At 42.7% G+C, this 20,000-nt stretch overlaps 1 protein-coding gene across 4 annotated transcripts; it reads left to right on the forward strand.

Annotated features, from left to right (window-relative positions):
• The first annotated feature begins 7,529 nt into the window (after positions 1 to 7,529).
• LOC123501685 (UDP-glucose 4-epimerase-like) lies at positions 7,530 to 17,989 on the forward strand. 4 transcript variants are annotated; one of them, XM_045250670.1, is made up of 9 exons: positions 11,313 to 11,408; positions 11,878 to 11,928; positions 12,922 to 13,204; positions 13,933 to 14,046; positions 15,405 to 15,584; positions 16,161 to 16,341; positions 16,445 to 16,598; positions 16,886 to 17,016; positions 17,364 to 17,989. In XM_045250670.1, the coding sequence occupies exons 3-9, from the start codon at positions 12,962 to 12,964 to the stop codon at positions 17,420 to 17,422; spliced, it is 1,062 nt and encodes a 353-aa protein (XP_045106605.1). In that variant the 5' UTR covers positions 11,313 to 11,408; positions 11,878 to 11,928; positions 12,922 to 12,961; the 3' UTR covers positions 17,423 to 17,989. The 4 variants fall into 4 exon arrangements, with proteins under 4 accessions (XP_045106603.1, XP_045106606.1, XP_045106604.1 ...); XM_045250668.1 differs by lacking the exons at positions 11,313 to 11,408; positions 11,878 to 11,928 and adding an exon at positions 7,530 to 7,555; XM_045250671.1 differs by lacking the exons at positions 11,313 to 11,408; positions 11,878 to 11,928 and adding an exon at positions 8,199 to 8,332.
• The last annotated feature ends 2,011 nt before the right edge of the window (positions 17,990 to 20,000 follow it).

The raw sequence follows: 20,000 nt of genomic DNA on the forward strand, positions 1-20,000 counted from the left end.
AGTTATTTGTTAGTGTATCTTTTGTTTTCGCGTTTGCTTTTATTTTTCATACCAGTAGTAGTAGTAGTAGTAGTAATCCCTACTCTGTCCATCTCCATAATGCCAAAGTTAACCACTAACCAGTACTCTCAATCATTCATACCTTTCTCTGGTGCACTCTGGAACTCCCTGCCTGCTTCTGTATTTCCAACTCCCTATGACTTGACTTCATTTAAGAGGGAGTTTTTAAGACATTTATCCCTTCCTTTTGGCTAACCCGGAACTGCAAGGGAACTGGCAACTTTGTGGGTTTTTTTTTTTTATTTTATTTTGTTGTCCTTCGCCAGCTCTCCCGTCTTACAAAGAAAAGTAGTAGTAGTAGTAGTAGTAGTAGTAGTAGTTGCAAGAGGAGTACTAGCATTTCAGTAACCAAAGTAGCAGTGGCGGTGAGTGTGGCCTCGTTGTGCCCGGTGTACAGTAAATTAGTGGTAGTTGTGGTGACTCATTTAGTTGACTCATTGAAGGGTACACCTCCATGCCCTCCCCTGGCCCCATACCCGCTGCCTTATGGTCTTTCTGTCTCTCCCTTCACTCTCCCTCCTCTCTCCCTTCACTCTCCCTTTCCTTTCCCTTGTTTGATGGACACCTGCTTGTGTTTACATCCTGTCATCTCTTTGTTTTGAGGTTGTAGTAGTAGTAGTAGTAGGAGGAGGAGGAGGAGGAGGAGGAGAAGGAGGAGTTTTTGATGTTCTCTGTCTTGTTTTTATTTTTTTTTTATATTAGTGTTCTGTTTTCACTATCGTCATCATTGCCTTTATTCTAGTCATTCTTTTCTCAGTAATTTCACGAGGAAAAGCAGCATTCCCACCCGTAACTCCTCTATCTAATGTTTGAAATGAAAGCTTCCCTTCTGACTCACCACCAGCAACCTCAATGAGTGTATTCCATTCATCAACTACTCTGAAAACTCTGCCGCTTATCTCTTCAATCTAACCTTCCCAAACTTGAGCACTTTTAATGTTTTTTTTTTTTTTTTTTCTCTCTCTCTCCTGATTACTGACTGGGAATTTTGTTTACCTCACTCTTGTTACATCCCTTATACCACCTTTAAAGACCTCTGTGACGTCCCCACTTAACTTACGCTTCTGTGAGAGACGGAAATGTAAAATCTTATAGTGTCTCCTTTCGTAAGCATTGTTCTTCATCTGTATTCGCCTTTGTACTTGTTGTAATAGATTTAGAACTGGTAGTTATCTCGGAATTTCTATGCACAATCCTTCCACTGTGGGATGCAACAAATGACACCAGTAAAAGCACTGGGACACATTTTTACCTTCAGATTTGTATAGCATTGGACCATTCCATTGACATTAGGAAGGGTCTATGGAGGTCAGAGGATTAATGGCCACAGTCTTCACTATTTTAATCCCCCACGTGAGTTTCTGAAGCTGTACAAAATCGCCAAACAGTAAGCAGAATAATTATGGAAACGCGTCATGGTGCTGAAGAGGTTAACGCAGCTAGCTACAAGTAAGATAAGGGGACGATAAATAGGTAGTGTCATTTCTAGCTAGTGCAGTGTTTGAAGATGGCCGTGCGACAAGGAAAGATGTCCAGTGGCTAGTAATTAAAGGAAAGATGCGCCAAATAGTAGTGAGAGGCTTAACACTTCTATACATCACTCCTAATACACGGCCACAATAGCGTCAGTGGTAGTCAGTGACGTGTGTGAGGACGCAACATTGAGGACGTGATTCTTATACGCCTTGCAGTTTCATCACGACAGTTTTCCAAGGCCACTGAGACGTCTAGCCGGGTTTTCAAGACTGTTTCTCCTCTTAATAAACTAGAAATTTTGCGTCGTGGTACCGAAGGAGTTAAAAATAGTCGTGGTGAGAGATGAGAATATGAGCCTTAGTTGGACTCACCACCAGGAACATCACCATTATCAGCACCAGTTTAATAAGTAGCAAACTCACTAAAAATAATAATAGTGAGAAAGCCACTGTTTGCTTCTATGCCCTTTAAAAATAGTCATGGTGAAAGAGTATTAAGAACATAAGAAAGAGAAAGCTGCAAGAGGACATTTTTACGGGAATTTATGGGCTAAAGGAGATACTTTTTGTGGTACCTTCTATCTCAAAGCCCACCCGCTAGGAAACCGTTGCCCTGAGTGAGGAAGCCCAACCTACACTCGGACCGTGGACAGTATTCGAACCCGTGCGCTTGGAGACCCCTCGGACCCAAAAGCACGCATGGTTCCACTGTACCACGGAGCCCTGTGTGATTTAAGCTACCTAGTTCCATCTTTCATCCCCATCCATGAACTTACCTATTCTTTTAAAGCTCCCTATTGACTCACCCCTGACTACATGACCACTGAGGCCGTGTTTTTAAAAGTATGTCTCACTGGAACCACCTCATCCCATAACCTCCTCACCCCATCATCAGTGCAGGTCTCGTGGGACAGGATCTGGGAAGGGAATCAGATTGTAATGGTGGTGTTTTATGGGAGACAGGAAGGAATATGGGGAATTCCAGTGTGTGTGTGTGTGTGTGTGTGTGTGTGTGTGTGTGTTTAGGTGTGGGTGTGTGAAATAAAGAGGACAAGCGTGGATTATAGCAGGTAAATTCCACACCCACACACACACACACACACACACACACACACACACACACACACACACACACACACACACACACACACACACACACACACACACACACACACACACACACACCTTGGTCTCTCTCTCTCTCTCTCTCTCTCTCTCTCTCTCTCTCTCTCTCTCTCTCTCTCTCTCTCTCTCTCTCTCTCTCTCTCTCTCTCTCTCTCTCTCTCTCTCTCTCTCTGTGTGTGTGTGTGTGTGTGTGTGTGTGTGTGTGTGTGTGTGTGTGTGTGTGTGTGTGTGTGTGTGTGACTCCCGGAAGTTGAACCATAGCACGAAAAAAAAGAAAAATGTATTTTTTTTTTTTCAAGGGTAAAAAAAAATACAAGTACAACAAAATAAATAAAGAGATAAATAGGTGGACTGGAATATTGGGAAAGGTAGAAAGAAATAGGGCATGGGAAAGGAAAAGGGAAGGAAATTAAGAAAAGAAAGTGTGAGGAAAGAAACAGCAGGAAAAGGATATAAAGAAAAAGTTAGATCGATTTAAAAGGGGAAGGCAAAAGACGAGGAGGAAGAGAAGGCGGTGTGAGAGAAGAGGAAAAAGGAAAAAATTAACCTCTTTATTACTAGGACACATTTCTACCTTGAGTTTTTTGGGTACGATTAGACGGAATTTATTGACTTTAGGAAGAATTTATGGATGACAGATGATTAATGGCCACAGTCTTCATAATTTTAATCCCCCACATGAGTCTCAAGCTGTATAAAATCACCAAATAGTAAGCAGAATTAATATGAAAACACATCATGCTACTGAAGAGGTAAAAGAAGAACTATTTCATCACGTATAGAATATTTAGATTAACCAATAGTGTATAGAAAACAACTTTTTAACTACAACGACCAAAGCACATTTTTTTTTTCTTTAGATTGGCAGTGTTCGTATTGATATTTTACCCCATCACAACAACTGGACCATTAAAAAGCCTGATTGCACCAAGACATGTACCGCGTAAAGGTGTTGTAATGGCATTGACGCAGGTGTGTTGCGGGGAGAGGTTAGGCTTGCGTGACCAGGTGTGGCGAGGTGCGGCAGGAAGGACAGACACACACACACACACACACACACACACACACACACACACACACCAGTATCCTTCTTGTGGTCACGGTTCGCCAAGCACGTGTCTTTTGTTTACATCTGAGAGTAAGCACGTGTCGGGTGTGTTGTGGTGTTTACATTCACAGATTAGCGAGGCCTCGGGGTGGCAGGGTGTGGGTGGAGGGCGGGGTGGCAAGGAGGAAAGTTGAGAGGTATTAACTGTGCTCCTCTTGTGTGTGTGTGTGTGTGTGTTAAGGCGCTTCTCCTTGTGCCTGTCCGTGGTGAGGTGATGGTGATTGTTGTTGTTGTTGTTGTTGTTGTTGTTGTTGTTGTTGTTGTTTTAGCCTTCTTATTTTGTTTGTCAATTTTTTCATTGTCAGTTTTTCTTTTTTCTTCCTTTTCATCATCTTCTTTTCCTCCTCCTCCTCCTCATCATCATCATCCATCATCATCATCATCATCATCATAGTAATACGGTTAGGTTAGGTAAGGTTAGGTTCGGGTGATAGTGTCGATGATGGCAAGAATAGTATAATAGTAGCAGTGATAGTTCTGACACCACCCTTCGCGGCCTAATAAGGTGGCGGGGCTCGAGAGAGGGAAGGAGAAGAGGGACAGTGAGGGGAAAGGGTCAAGTGAGGTACAAGGAGGCCTCTTTTCCCCTCATCTCTACACTTTACCTGTTCTTTATCTTGCTGTTTCTTATCTTTATTCTCCTCCTCTTCTTCCTCCTCCTCCTCCTCCTCCTCCTCCTCCTCCTCCTCCTCCTTCTCCTTCTCCTTCTCCTGTCCTTTATCTTGCTGTCTCTTATCTTTATTCTCCTCCTCTTCCTTCTCCTCCGCCTCCTCCACCCTTATCTTATGTTCAATGTAAACTTAACTCTTTTTCCGTCTCACATCCTGTTTTCTGAGTTAAATGAAGCCTAGGACACTTTTATTTATTTTATTTGTTTATTTATTTTAATGCGAGAGGGGAAAACTGGCTAAGGATTGAACGAAAATGCCCACTCAGATGCCAGTCCTCAAGCGGGGCCGAGAGCGTTAGCCAAAAGAGTGGGATTAAATATTTTGAAGCTTCCTCCCTCTTCAAATGCATCAGAAGGAGTGGATGGTGTTGTTTTTGTCCCTCTCCGACCTTGGCCAGCTTGGATTTGTCTTCTCAAAAATTTCTGCGCTTCACCACTATTTCAGAAGGCTTTATTTAAATTTACACGAGATTTTTAAGGTGTTTTTACGGTTTTAGAGGCAGACTGGTAAGATTTCTACATCGTTAACTGAAGAAACGCTCTTGAAAACCCCGCTAATCATTTCTGTGTCCTTGGAAAATAGTCGTGGTGAGAGAGCAGAGCCTTTTGAGTATGGGCGCAGCTGTTCCATCTCGTGCGTCTCACAGTCAGTCTTTCGTCCGCACTAAACTCAAAACTTATGGAAACAATTGACAAGACATTTATCCTTTATTTTTATTTATTCTTTTTTTTTTTAGACCACTGCGCGTTTCAAGACATTTATCCCTTTATTTATTTAGTTTTTCTTTCTGTATTTTCTTTATTTATTTTCTTTCTTTATTTTTTATTTTGGCATGAAGGGGAAAATTTTGAACCCTTCAGCACCACGACGCGTTTTTATATCCATTCTGGTTACTATTTGCTGATCTTACGCCGCTTCAGAAACTCATGTAGGGGATTAAAATAGTGAAGACTGTGGCCATTGCTCTTCTGACCTCCATAGACCCTTCCTAATGTCAACAAAATGGTCTAATCGTACACAAATCTCAAGGTAAAAACATGCCCCCAGTACTGAAGGGGTTAAGTAATACCTAAGATTCCTGGTGTCCAACTGGGGATATTGGGAATTGGGAGTAAAGGAATCGATCGCCTTATACCACCACCACCACCACCACCACCACCATCTCTCCCTCCCCCTCTCATCTTAGCGTCGAGAAAAAAAGAATATTACTAGTTATTTCACTATTTATTTTTGTTTTCTATTTTTTTTCTGTTATATTCTTTTTTTTGTTGTTTCCCGTTTTATTTTCTATTTTTTTTCCTGTTCTTCTTTGCTTTGTTTCTTTCTCTTCATGTTCATTTTTTTTTTATTTTGTTTATTTTTCTCTTATTCTTTCTTTTGGTTGTTTCCCTTTTTCATTTTCCATTTCTTTTTCTCTTTTCATTCTTTCCTTTTCTTCTTTCTCTTCTTCTATTCTCCTTTTTTCCTCCTCCATCTCCTCCTCCACTTATCATCTTCATCATCCTGCGTGCCTACTTATTCTCTTTATCATCTCACCATATTCTCCTCTTCTGCTTACATTATCTCTCTCTCTCTCTCTCTCTCTCTCTCTCTCTCTCTCTCTCTCTCTCTCTCTCTCTCTCTCTCTCTCTCTCTCAGTTGAATGATTTTGCGAGTCTAATTTGATTAATTCTTCTCTTTTTCTCTGTTTTCCTCCTCCTCCTCCTCCTCCTCCTTAATATTCCATGCAGATCTATCAGTGTGTGTGTGTGTGTGTGTGTGTGTTTGGGGGACGGGGCGGGAGGGACACGTGCGTCACAGGTTTGATCACACAGGCGTCAGTGGCCAAGTGGTGATTGTAAACAAGGTGTACTGTTTGTTTTGACCACTACCAGGCAACGCTGTGAGAGAGAGAGAGAGAGAGAGAGCGCGCTTGTCATTTTCATACATAATAAAATTTTCTTAGTATTCAACACGTTACACACAAAATTAATAAATACATAAATAAATAAATAAATAAATAAGATGAAAAGAAAAATAATTAGATGAGGATTCACTATCTCCTCCTTCCTCCTCCTCCTCCTCCTCCTCCTCCTCCTCCTCCTCCTCCTCCTCCTCCTCCTCCTCCTCTGATCGAAAGACACCCAGCAGAAGCTCCCTTTGTGTAGGTCGCGCGGCCTTCTCCTGTTATGTAGCCTAATTGTTGTTGTTGTGGTGGTGGTGGTGGTGGTGGTGGTGGTTGTGTAACTATGTAAAGGTCGTTTGGGTCGTTATCGTGTCACTGAACTTCTACAGGAGGAGGAGGACGAGGGGGTGAACGAGGGGGTGAAGGATGAGGAGGAGGAAGGAGGAAGGAGGAGGAGGAGGAAAATGTGGGGAGTTTTTGTCGATTCTTCTATATAATTCTCCTCCTCCTCCTCCTCCTCCTCCTCCTCCTCCTCCTCCTCCTCCTCCTCCTCCTCCTCCTCCTCCTCCTCCTCCTCCTCCTCCGCAGTAATGGAAGAAAGTAAAAATTAATGTGTTCTGAGAAAAAATCCATATTAACACACACACACACACACACACACACACACACACACACACACACACACACACACACACACACACACACACACACACACACAATGAATAAACAAACGGGGAAGGAAAAGAAGGAATAGAAAAAAATGAAGAGCTAAAAGAGCATAATTTAAGAGGAGGAAGAGGAGGAGGAGGAGGAGGAGGAGGAGGAGGAGGAGGATTTTATGTCAGTTGCTCACTTAAGATTAAAACAAACAAACAAACAAACAACTTAGAGTGAAATAAACAAACTATTGGCCTAGATACAGTAGATATACCTCTCTCTCTCTCTCTCTCTCTCTCTCTCTCTCTCTCTCTCTCTCTCTCTCTCTCTCTCTCTCTCTCTCTCTCTCTCTCTCTCATTCACAGGTAACCAGGCAGCGAATGATGACGTCACCAGTACCAAGAACCAATCAGATAAGGCGCCGTGACGTCACTAGCAGGAGCCAATCAGAGAGCAGAGCCTGACGTCACCACCACCACCAGCCAATGAGGAGGCAGATTAGTAACGTCAGAGCTGGATGACGTCATTGGCTTGGGGGAAGTGGAGGGAGAGAAGGAAGGAGGATGGGAGTGAGGTAAGGGAGAGTATTGGCACGTGTACGTTGTCAGGGTCACTAGAAGACGAGTAGTGGTGGTGGTGGTGGTGGTAGTTGTAGAAGTAGTAGTAGTAGTAGTAGTAGTAGTAGTAGTAGGTGGTGGTGGTGGTGGTGGTAGTAGTAGTAGTAGTTGTAGTAGTTCTTCTCTCTCTCTCTCTCTCTCTCTCTCTCTCTCTCTCTCTCTCTCTCTCTCTCTCTCTCTCTCTCTCTCTCTCTCTCTCTCTCTCTCTCTCTCTCTCTCTATCTTCATTCCTACCACTAGATAGATATGCAAGATTCTCTCTCTCTCTCTCTCTCTCTCTCTCTCTCTCTCTCTCTCTCTCTCTCTCTCTCTCTCTCTCTCTCTCCCTCACCCCCGTTGCTAAAATATCAAAGAAACAAGTATTTTTGGCGTTTTTCTTCATCTCAAATACATTTAATGGCCACTCGAATAATAACGATCATTCTACCGAAGTAATGTAGGCGAATGACAGCTTGGATGACTGTTAGAAGGGAAGACTAGCTGGGTGACCACAGCAGACGACCGAGGTGAATTACACACACCAAGTAGCAGTTACAAAGCTTAAACACCAATTATACAGCTGATCGGCGCCACACACACACACACACACACACACACAGAGGGCAGTTAACATTGTGAGGGTGTAGCGTTAACACCATACAATACCACAGAACGCCAGACACCACCACACCACACCGCGGCACCTATCCGTGTGACCTGACCTGACCCGCCAAATCCCGCCTTCACTCCTGCCGGTAACCATTATTTCCCTACACTCACCATTAACCCCTTCAGTACCATAACGCGTTTCCATATTCACTGTGCTTACTGTTTGGTGATTTTATACAGCTTCAGAAACTTGTGTGGGTAGGGATTGATATAGTGAAGGCTGGCCATTAATCTTGTGACCTCCATAGGCCCTTCCTAATGTCAATAAAATGGTCTAATCGTACACAAATGTCAAGGTAAAAAATTTGTCCCAGTACTGAAGGGGTTAACGTAATGGTTCAGGTTGTTAGTGTGTTTCTAGGTGTTTTCTGCATATAAGAGGAGGAGGAGGAAGACTGAAGGTGGAGGTAAAAGGTGGATGTAGGAGATGGAGGAGGAGGAAATGGTTAGGTTATAGGTCAAAGAGAGGAGAGGTGGATGTATAGGAGATGGAGGAGGTGGAGGTTGTGGAAAGAAGAGGTGGATATAGGTCATAGGAGATAAGGAGATGGTCGGGAGAGGTGACTAGAGGAGGTGGAGGAGGTGGTGAGGAGGAAAGTGGAGAAATTGCCAAAGGTGCGAAAAAATAATAATAAAATCATCACAAGAGTAAAATGTGTCCTTTTTATTTATTTTTTTTTCTATTTTTATTTTATTTTATTATTTTTTTAAATTACTCTATGTAGATTCAACACATGCGGAATCTGAGGCCATGAATGATTGGTTGTGTCTTTTCGTGGACAACAAGTGTGTAATTCACTGTTTGATCTGCTGCAGTCTCTTACGAGACAGCCAGACGTTACCCTACGGAACGAGCTCAGAGCTCATTATTTCCGATCTTCGGATAGGCCTGAGACCAGGCACACACCACACACCGGGACAACAAGGTCACAACTCGATTTACATCCCGTACCTACTCACTGCTAGGTGAACAGGGGCTACACGTCAAAGGAGACACACCCAAATATCTCAACCCGGCCGGGGAATCGAACCCCCGGTCCTCTGGCTTGTGAAGCCAGCGCTCTAACTACTGAGCTACCGGGCCGTGTGTGTGTGTGTGTGTGTGTCAACATTGCATCATTGTTGTTGTGGTTTATAATTATAGTGGTTCATCTTTGTATCTTTATATGATAGTGGCTTATCCTTTTTTTTTTTTTTTATGTATTGCGGTATATTTTTCCATCCTGCCAAAACTACCACCACCATCACCACCATCATCATTATTATATCACTATCCGGTTCCAGCATCACAATTGCAGCATTACTATCTATCCATCCACCTATAAATCTATCAGTCTATCTGTCTGTGTCTATCCATCCATTTATCTATCTACCTATCTGTTTCTGTTCATCCATTTATCTATCTGAGTGTATGCGTGTCTATATCAATTAACTTAGCCAACAAACACAGATTCCTTCATTAAAGACAGGCAGCTGAGACAATAAACATTAACCCCTTGTGTACGATGACGCGTTTCCCTATTAATTTTTGCCTAGTGTTTGGTGACTATACAGCTTCAGAAACTTATTGGGGGGAATTTAAATAGTGAAGACTGTGGCCATTAATCTTCTGACCCCCATAGAACCTTCCTAATGTCAGCAAGACGTAAATAAGGTGAAAATGTGTCCCAGTATTGAAAGGGGTTTGTGTGTGTGTGTGTGTGTGTGTGTGTGTGTGTGTGTGTGTGTGTGTGTGTGTGTGTACAGACAGGTGCGGAGCAGGTAGGGCCACATTCTGTCCATTTATACGTGGCGCGAACAGGTGTGTTGGAAGATCGCAGCACACCCACCTGTTATCACTTCTCCGGAAACAGTGGTGAGTGTGCGTTCTGCTATCGTCGTTCTCTTATGTGCAGTAGTAGTAGTAGTAGTAGTAGTAGTAGTAGTAGTAGTGGTAGTAAGTAGTAGTAGGAATAGTAGTAGTAGTGGTAGTAAGTAGTAGTAGGAATAGTAGTAGTAGTGCTAGTAAGTAGTAGTAGTAGTAGCAGAATAGTAGTAGTAGTAGTGGTAGGAATAGTAGTAGTAGTGGTAGTAAGTAGTAGTAGGAATAGTAGTAGTAGTGCTAGTAAGTAGTAGTAGTAGTAGCATGAATAGTAGTAGTAGTAGTAGTGGTAGTAAGTAGTAGTAGTAGTAGTAGTAGTAGTAGTAGTAGTTAGTAGTTAGTAGTAGTGTTAGTCGTAATAATAATAAGTAGTAGTAGTAGTGGTAATTAGTAGTAGTAGTAGTAGCAGTAATAATAATAATAGTAGTAGATCAGCATTATTATTATTTTTTCACCTATCACTTCATTTTACGTTTTCTCTTTTATTTACATCATAAACTTTATTCCCTACTAACACTTGTACTCACCTCAAAATCATGTCGGTCCTTTCCCTCTCATTCTCCATTTCCTTTTCACATTTTTTTTTCTTTTCTTTATCATCCTTTTATCGTCTCGTCTTACCCAAGTATACTGTGATCTCCCTCCCATTCTCTCTTTCTACCCCTACGTATGGGTATTACTTTATTCTTCCCTTCCCTACCATTTCTCTGACCTTTATATATGTCTTCCCCTTCATCGTCATCACTTCCCTTCATCTACGTTATCTTATACTTCTCGTTTTATTGTTTTTTCATATTTTTTTCATATTTTTTTTGTTATTGCCACTTTTCTTCCATTTTTTTCTGTTTCTTGCTTCATTGTTCTATTTATTGTTGTCCTCCTCCTCCTCCTCCTCCTCCTCCTCCTCCTCCTGCTGTTATTCTTTTTCCTGTTCTTGTTCTGTTCTAGTTATCCTCCTGTTATTCTTGTCCTCGTCCTCCTCCTCCTCCTCCTCCTCCTCCTCGTCCTCCTCCTCTACCACCACCACCACCACCACCACTATCATAACTCGCTCAACATCATTTTCCTCCTTCACCACCACCACCACCACCACCACCACGCCCCCAACGTGCGGTCACTGTGATACGAATGCTTGGCTCTTATCAAGATTAGGGAGGTGTTCTTATCTGTGGCATCAAGGGGGTCATCGCTGTCTGTCTGTGTGTATGTCTGTCACTGGTGTTGTATCTTACTCAGTCACAACTCACTCTCTCTGTCTCTGTCTCGTGTGGTGACGGGAACTGGTGTACAAACTAGTAGTGGTGAGTGTATTGGTGGTGGTGTTTTAGTGGTATACGAACTAGTAGTGGTGTTTGAGTGTTGGTTTGGTGAGTTAATTGGTGTTGGTGGTGCTGGTTTCGTAGTGTACAGGTATGTGTGGTGTTGAGCTATGCAATGGTGGTGTTCAGTGTTGGCCTGGTGAGATACTGGTGGTGGTGGTGCTGGTTTAGTGGTGCTCAAATTATGTATGGTGTTGAGTTATGCTAGGATATTGGTGTTTTGTGGTGTTGATTTGGTGGTATCGTGTTGGTGGTGGTGGTGGTGGTGGTGATAGTAGTGGTAGTGGTGGTGATGTGGTAGTCCTGTTTACCATTATTTTTTTTTATTGATGTTTTTTAAGAGTTTTTCCCCTTATACCAGTCAGCTTGTACTGGTTTCAAATATATGGTGTTGTCTGGTATCATTGTGTTACTGGTGTTAGATTCTTAATACCGGGTTTATTTGTTCTAGTTGCCTGCTTCTAAATTGCTGGTTCACCGGTTCACTGGTTCGAGTTTGGTGGTAAGAAAAAAAAAAAATAAATAAAAAAGTTACTCTATTCATTCAGGTGATAGTTTAATAAAGGCTGCTGCTTCTCCTCCTCTTCCATCATCATCATCATAATTTTTCTTCTTTATCATCATACTCTTTTTTCCTTTTCATATAACTCGCTAGCTTTTATTTTTTTTTATACGTGTGGCAGTCTCTCTCTCTCTCTCTCTCTCTCTCTCTCTCTCTCTCTCTCTCTCTCTCTCTCTCTCTCTCTCTCTCTCTCTCTCTCTCTCTCTCTCTCTCTCTCTCTCTCTCTCTCTCTCTCTCTCTCTCTCTCTCTCTCTCTCTCTCTCTCTCTCTCTCTCTCTCTCTCTCTCTCTCTCTCTCTCTCTCTCTCTCTCTCTCTTCTCTTTCTCTCTCTCTCTCTCTCTCTCTCTCTCTCTCTCTCTCTCTCTCTCTCTCTCTCTCTCTCTCTCTCTCTCTCTCTCTCTCTCTCTCTCTCTCTCTCTCTCTCTCTCTCTCTCTCGTTCTTTTCTTTTTTTTTTCTCTTTTCTCTCAGCACTAACAGCCTGATCACCGAGCTTAGTCCAGTCATCAGTATCCATAATTATATCTTATCTTCTCTTCAAACATCATATTAATGGCTCTAGTTATCTCGGCACCCTTTCACTTTTTCCTCCACTTAACATTCATGAAACCCCTTTTTTTTTTTAAATAGGCTTGGTTACTGACACGTGTCGATAAAGGTGTTTTTTTCTTAAAGCACCTTATTCATTACACTAATTATCTTATACCTCATCGTATTAGTAGTTGTCTCAATACCTCCACGTCCTCCTCGTTGTCCTCGTCCTCGTCCTCGTCCTCCTCCTCCTCCTCCTCCTCCTCCTCCTCCTCCTCCTCCTCATCATCATCATGTCAATCACCTAACTACACCCTAACTAGCACTGTTACCAACGCTACGGTTACCACAACAAACACTGTCAGCCTTACTTACTACCACCACCACCACTGGCCCTTCAACAGGTGCCTGCCTTGCCTTGCCCACGGTCCAGACAGCAGCAGAATGTCTCGTCTTATCCTGGTAACTGGGGGCGCTGGTTACGTCGGCTCCCACACCACGATCGAGCTCCTAATGGCGGGGTACGAGGTGGTGGTGGTGGACAGCTGTGTGAACTGCGTCGCTGGGGAGGAGGGGAAGCTGCCACCGTCCCTTATCCGAGTGCAGGAGCTGGCTAAGAAGAGCTTGGTTGGGTTCTATCGTGTCTCTCTCACGGATGCTGCTGGTCTCGCTACTGTGTTTGAGAAGGTAGGTGTGGTGGTGTTGTTGGTGGTGGTGGTAAGGTTGGTTGTTTGTAGTTAGAAGTAGATAGGGTAAATAGGGAGTCTCTCTCTCTCTCTCTCTCTCTCTCTCTCTCTCTCTCTCTCTCTCTCTCTCTCTCTCTCTCTCTCTCTCTCTCTCTCTCTCTCTCTCTCTCTCTCTCTCTCTCTCTCTCTCTCTCTCTCTCTCTCTCTCTCTCTCTCTCTCTCTCTCTCTCTCAATATACTCATTACCACTTTATTATAGCTTTCCCAGGTCACTCATCCATCCAGACACCTTTGGGAAGAAACACTTGTAGGAAGGTAACAGTAATGAGTTCAGATGTGTTTCGAAGCTTCACGTCCCGGGTGTTCGATACCTTGCTTTTGTGGTTATGGTGCCAGAGAGAAACGGGAAGGAGAATAGAGGGAGGGGGAGGTAAGGGGCTGTGGGGAGTGACTGTAGGTTCGTATACATATTGTGGAGACATTGCTGGTGTGGTGTGAAAGCGTTTCCAGTACGTATCTTTTTATAATAGGAAAGAAAATGCAGGTAATTTTTTATTCTATTCTTTTGCGCATCCATTTTTATCTACCATTGTACGCAAGATAACAATTTCTGCTGTTCCTTTGTCGTCATATTATATATTATTCTCTTGCCTTTTGTTCTGGTCTCTGCGCACCGCCTCTGTTCTTTCTCTCTCTGTATGGCCACTGTCCACGTCTTCTCTCCCACAGCACCGAGTGGACGCTGTGATTCACTTCGCCGCATTGAAGGCCGTCGGGGAGTCAGTGGAGAAGCCCCTCGAGTACTACCAGAGCAATGTGTCGGGAACCCTCACTCTACTGCAGGTGCGTCGCTTTCTGCCCGTGTTTGATTGAGTCTTCTCATTTTCTTCCTCATCCTCTGTCTCTTGTGAGCACTTTAAGAATATTTGTTAGTTCCTCCTCATCCCCAGTGTCTTGTGAGCACTTTAAGAATATTTGTTAGTTTTCCTTCTCTACTTTCCTCTTGTATTGACGTTAGGTATTCTTTCTTCTTGTATTGACGTTAGGTATTCTTTCTAAGGCTTCCCATCCTCTTCATTTTCCTCAGTGTCTTGTGAGAGCTTTGTTTTGACGTTTGAATTAAGGATATTTGCTAGTTCCCTTCTCTTCTTTTCTCTTGTATTGACGTTAGGTTTTCTTTAAGTCTGCCCATCCTCTTACTCTTCCTGTGTCTTGTGAGCGCTTTGTTATTATGGCGTTTGAATTAAGAATATTTGTTTGGCGTTTGAATTTATTTGTTTGGCGTTTGAATTAAGAATATTTGCTAGTTTCCTTCTCTACTTGGGTCTTGTATTGAGGTAATGTTTTCTTTGAGTCTTCACATCCTCTTACTCTTCTTCGGTGTCTGAGCCTTATGGCGTTCGAAATTAATTAGGTGTTAGTTTTCGGTTTTTCTTAACTGATGGTAGATCTTCGAATTTCTTTCTCATCTACCATTTTTTTTTTTTCCTGCTCTTCTTTCATATTGACATTATCTTTCTATCTTTCTTTCTCCTAAACTGATATGACCTCTAACTTACAATTTCTTCTTTTTTTTTTTTTCTTTAGAATTTATATACAAGTTACATGTCATTAGGTCTGAAAATACACGTCTTCTCTTTCCCAATCCTACTTCTTGTACCTGACCTGTATCGCTGGGCCTTGCACTCTTACTTCTTCCCCAACTTAACTCTTACCACTTCAGAAACCGTTTATACTCCCCAGACTAAACACAGTATTCTTAAACGCTTTGCTCTCTCGCCATCATTATTTTCCAAAGGTATTTTAGTTGAAGATGATCATGTTTTAAGGTTATTTTTGTAGGTAGTAGTTCCGGTGATGGACTAGTAAGATCTCTAGATTGCTATAAGGAAAAACTGTCTTGAAAACCAGGCTGGTCGTCTCTGTGGCCTTAGAAAACTGTCATGGTGAGAGAGCAAGGCGTTTTTAATACGGACGTAACTGCACACACACATGATTTCACACCTAACACTTTTACTCTAGATAAACCGGAACCTGTACAAACTGCCTTCTTCTATATCTCTTTATTTCTTTCCTTCTTTTTCTTATCCTTCGATTCCCCTCCTCACATTTCCTATCATTCCTCTTCCTGGTATTCTTCCTTCACTAAACCACTGACACAAGCCTCAGAAAACCCAGACAAATGTTCACCTCCCTGTCAGGTGATGCGGGAGGCAGGTGTGCATCGTCTAGTGTATTCCTCCTCGGCCACTGTTTACGGGGCGCCACAGTACCTGCCAGCAGACGAGCAGCATCCCACTGGTGCCGGCCTCACCAACCCCTACGGGAAGACCAAGTACTTTTGTGAGCAGGTGATGCAGGACTTGGCGGCGTCAGACAGGGTGAGTATGCAGAGACTTGAGGAAATGCGACGAAACTAGAGGGAGGGGCTGTGTAGAGTGACTGGGGGGGTGGTGGTGAACATACTGTGGAAAAGAATAAGTCCAGAGAGAGAGAGAGAGAGAAAAAATATTGATTGATTGATTGATTATGGGAGAGAGGGAGGGAGGGAGGATGGGGAATAAAATGGGCACTCTTAGATCACCGGTGGGGCGGGGAGGACAGAACATCGGACCAAGTGTTGAAAGTCAAGTGGGTAAAATAAAGCCTCAATATTTTGGGGAGACTGAACCCAAAAGGTGTGGTTGTGTTTACATAGCCGAGGAATGGCAGATTTTGATTTACTGCTGGTACTATATATAAGTGTGATGGTGTACTGTATATACTGAAGTGTTATGGAGGTGTGGTGTGTTGTGAGGGAGAAGTGCGAGAAAGGTATAGGAATGTACAGTACTCAAGGGAAAGTGTGTGCGCGCGCGTATGCGAGAAAGAAAGTATAGGAATGAATGTACAGGTGTCGCCGTGTTGCACGAGAAAGAAAGTATAGGAATGAATGTACAGGTGTCGCCGTGTTGCAGGAGTGGCGGCTAGTTTCCCTTCGGTACTTCAACCCAGTGGGCGCGCATCCGTCGGGCCGCATTGGGGAGGACCCTCTTGGCCGCCCCAACAACCTCATGCCCTTCGTGGCCCAGGTAGCAGTCGGGAAGCGGGAGGAGCTCAGTGTGTTTGGTGACGATTATGAAACGCCAGACGGGACAGGTGTGTGCTGGAGCTGTGGGAGATGACATGCAGGTGAGATTAGATACGTGAATACAAAGTAGAAGCAACACACACACCTGCATATCTTTTGATTACTTTGCAGGTGTGCGTGATTACGTGCATGTGGTGGACTTGGCGGAGGGTCACGTGATGGCACTCGACAAGGCATTCAGCAAGTCGTTCAGGGGCTACGCGTCGTACAATCTGGGCACGGGCCGCGGCGTTTCTGTGCTGGAGATGATTGAGGCGTTCCGTAGGTGAGGTGTCCCGGCCTGACTCATCTGGCGCTTTGTTTATGCATTATAATCTTGATTGTTGTTTGTATTCCAAAGTAATTTTATCCTGTTAAGCAAGTGAGGATAAGGATACGATACATGACACTGTCCCTTTCCCCTTATCAATCATTTTTTATCTACATAGTTCATCATATAAATACACTGACTTTTCTTTCCTTATTTTTACCATCATAAGTTACTAAAAAAAAGCTCACCACCTTATCTTTCCGCATACTCACCTCACTGCTACGACATAAATGATATTGCAGGGCGAGTGGGAAGCCCGTGCCGTATCGCGTGGTGGGACGTCGTGCAGGGGACGTGGCCAGCGTGGTGGCCTCCTGCAGCCTGGCGGAGCAGCAGCTCGGGTGGCGGGCGAGGCGGGACCTGCGAGAGATGTGTACGTATTGATTAAACGTGTGTGTGTTTTGCAATAATTATGTTGATTATATACCACAATAGCAAACACTTAGGATATATGTTATGTTTTTGTTTTGTTTCAATTCACTTAATCGCACTTGGCACATCTTTTTCTCCTGCACTCTTTCAAAACATCTCGACTCCTCTTCTCCACACCAGCGTAATCTTTATAACCTAGACAGGAATAAAAAAAAAAAAAACATTTTGCTGTATAACAAGGGAAAAAAACACGGTAGTAATTAGTAAGTGTCACGTAGCAGTTAACCCACCTAATAAGCTCTAAGTCCACCCAGGTAACTACTAATTATTTCTTTCTTGGCCCTACAGGTGAAGATGCGTGGCGGTGGCAGAAGCTACACCCAGATGGCTTCAGGTCTTCCGAGTGACGCCTTCCTGCACATTCCAAGTCTCTAAGGAAGCACACAATATCTCTCCCTTCAAGGCTTCCCCCTACACTTCCCTCCCCCCTGTGCCTTCCTGTACCGCTCGTCTTCCTGTCTCTTCTGTTATTTGTCATGCTAATATTGTTGATTTTTGTTCAGTTTTTTGTCTACGTCTTTTCCTGATTCATTCTCTCTCGCTCATTTTTAACGCAGGAATAATTAGCAGCTTTTCATGTTTCTTAGTGAGACGCGGTGCTGGCTGTGCATACATGTGTACACTCAGACATGCATACAACATGATATTCTTAAACACACAAAAGATCCATACAAGTCAAGTGATAGGACTCTACCTATAGTGTGTACAGGGCCTGGCAACCAGCGGGATTTTTTTTTTTTTTTCCCACACTTTGTTTTCCCTTGGCCAGTGCCCTTGTAATTTAAAAAAAAAAAAAAAAAAAAATTAATTGATTAAAAGATGTATATAATGCGTATGTATAACGTGTAAAAGATGTATATGTATGTATATATTCTAAACGTGATACAAATTTGATTAATAAAGGTGTATATATACTTTTTTTTTCTTATCCTGCTGGTGGCTAAAGGGAAAATTACTGTGATGAGATTCTCGACTAAGGAAAAGCAATGAAATTTTGAGGTTTGTACTTAAATTTTTTATTTCATTCTGGCTTAAAGAAGAAAAAAAAGGCAACCAACCCTCCCTGCCTGCCTGCTTGTGAAAAATATAAATAAATAAATCGATGATATAAATAAGAGCATAACTTAAAGACGCCACTGACAGCATAAACAGTCCCGTAATATCGCACTTAATTAATTGCATGAAGTTAGTACCTATAATACTACACAATCAAGAAAAAGCCAAGTCTCCTAATCACTATAGTAAGTAGTCTTTCGTGGCGGGCAGAGCAACTTTTATAGTGAGGCCAAATAGGAAACCATAAGATCCGGGGGTTGTGCTGAACTGAATTTAGAAGGAACTGGCTCCGAAGGTAGACAGAAATTCATAAGAGGGGTACTGGCGTGGAGAGAGGAAATACTAACTAACAAGGAACCATATAAGAGGTTGTTGTTACGTTGGGAAAGACTGGAGAGAGGAACGAACTAGTAACGAGGCTAACTAAACAAGTAATAATCATCATATAGGTGGTTAGGTTGAAAAAGACTATATGGAGAGGAACTAGTGATTAAGTTGAACAGGGAATACTAATCATAAACAATACTCCCGGTCGTTTGTGCTGGAGTGGTTTGAGAAGGAACTGGCTCCGAAGGTAGAGAGAGACAGGGATTCATAAGAAGGGTATTTGTGCTAAACAGGGAATCAATCATAAAAAGTGATGACGTTGAAAAAAGACTGTGGAACTCGTAACGAAGGAGGCTGAACAAAGAATAATCATAATAATCAGAGTTGTGCTAAATTGGATTGAAAACGAACTGGCTGCAAAGAGGGATTGATGTGCTGCTGGCCTGGAGAGAGGAACTGAAGTACTACTAACGAGGCTAAACAGGGATTCATAAAAGTGGTCGTTACGTTGAAAAGACTGTATGAAGAAAGGCACTATAAAATGAAGCTAAACAGGGTATCTCATCATAAGAGAGGTTGTTGCGATGAAAAGACTGCGTGGAGAAAGGAACCCAGGCTAAACCAGGGATAATAAGAAAATTTGCATTGAGATAACTGCGTTTTACGACTCTGCTTAGCCTCGTCAGTAGTTCCTTTCTCAACGTAACAACCACTTTTATGACCTCCCATTTTGCATCGTTAGTAGTTCCTCTCTCAATGAAACCAAGCCTCTGTCTCTTCCTTCGCAACCAATTAACTCCTTTTCCATCCGCTCCTGCACAACCCCGAGTTTCATGGTTCCCTGTTTGGCGTCAGCGAGACTATACAGCGGATAGAAGTGGTGGTTTCACTGAAATGAATGAAGGAATTAATTATATTGCGAGACTATATTGAGATTCATGAAAGTTGTGGTTGCAGTACGAGTTTATTATTGGAGACGGGCTAAACAAAGTTAAGTTGGTGTTGATTTTATTGTACAGCTCTTCTCCCTCTCCTGTAGTGAACAACTACAGGAGTGCTTCAAACGTTGTCTAAATTTATTCAATTTCTCGGAAGGAAACTTACTAGATATTAAAATAGTAACACCCACGATAAATATTACTCAGACTAACTAACATCCATCTCGTCACATCCGTCAACCTACACTCACTGAAATTATGCCATTAGGCGGGAGAACGCTACATCTCCCACCGGGCAACTAGCTTTGGCAAGGATTCCAACACAGCCGCCTTAACCAACTACGCCATCTAGCCCCCTTATGCAAATAGGAGAATCAGAAGTGTCCAACTGCTGTAATTTAGAGTAAAAGTGAGTTAGAGTCTGGTAAATAAGATCCTAAATTAAATAAATAAATGAACAAATAAAAAAAAAACATACAACTTGCGCTAATTAACAGTATAACTAGTGACGCGTGTTTCTGACTATTAGTTTACTAAATCACTAGTTAGTTTAATGTGCATAATTCAGTCATCGGCTAGCCCTAATCGATATCAAGAACTCAGC

This window comes from Portunus trituberculatus, chromosome 9, assembly GCF_017591435.1.
Source record: "Portunus trituberculatus isolate SZX2019 chromosome 9, ASM1759143v1, whole genome shotgun sequence".
Lineage (NCBI taxonomy): Eukaryota > Metazoa > Arthropoda > Malacostraca > Decapoda > Portunidae > Portunus > Portunus trituberculatus.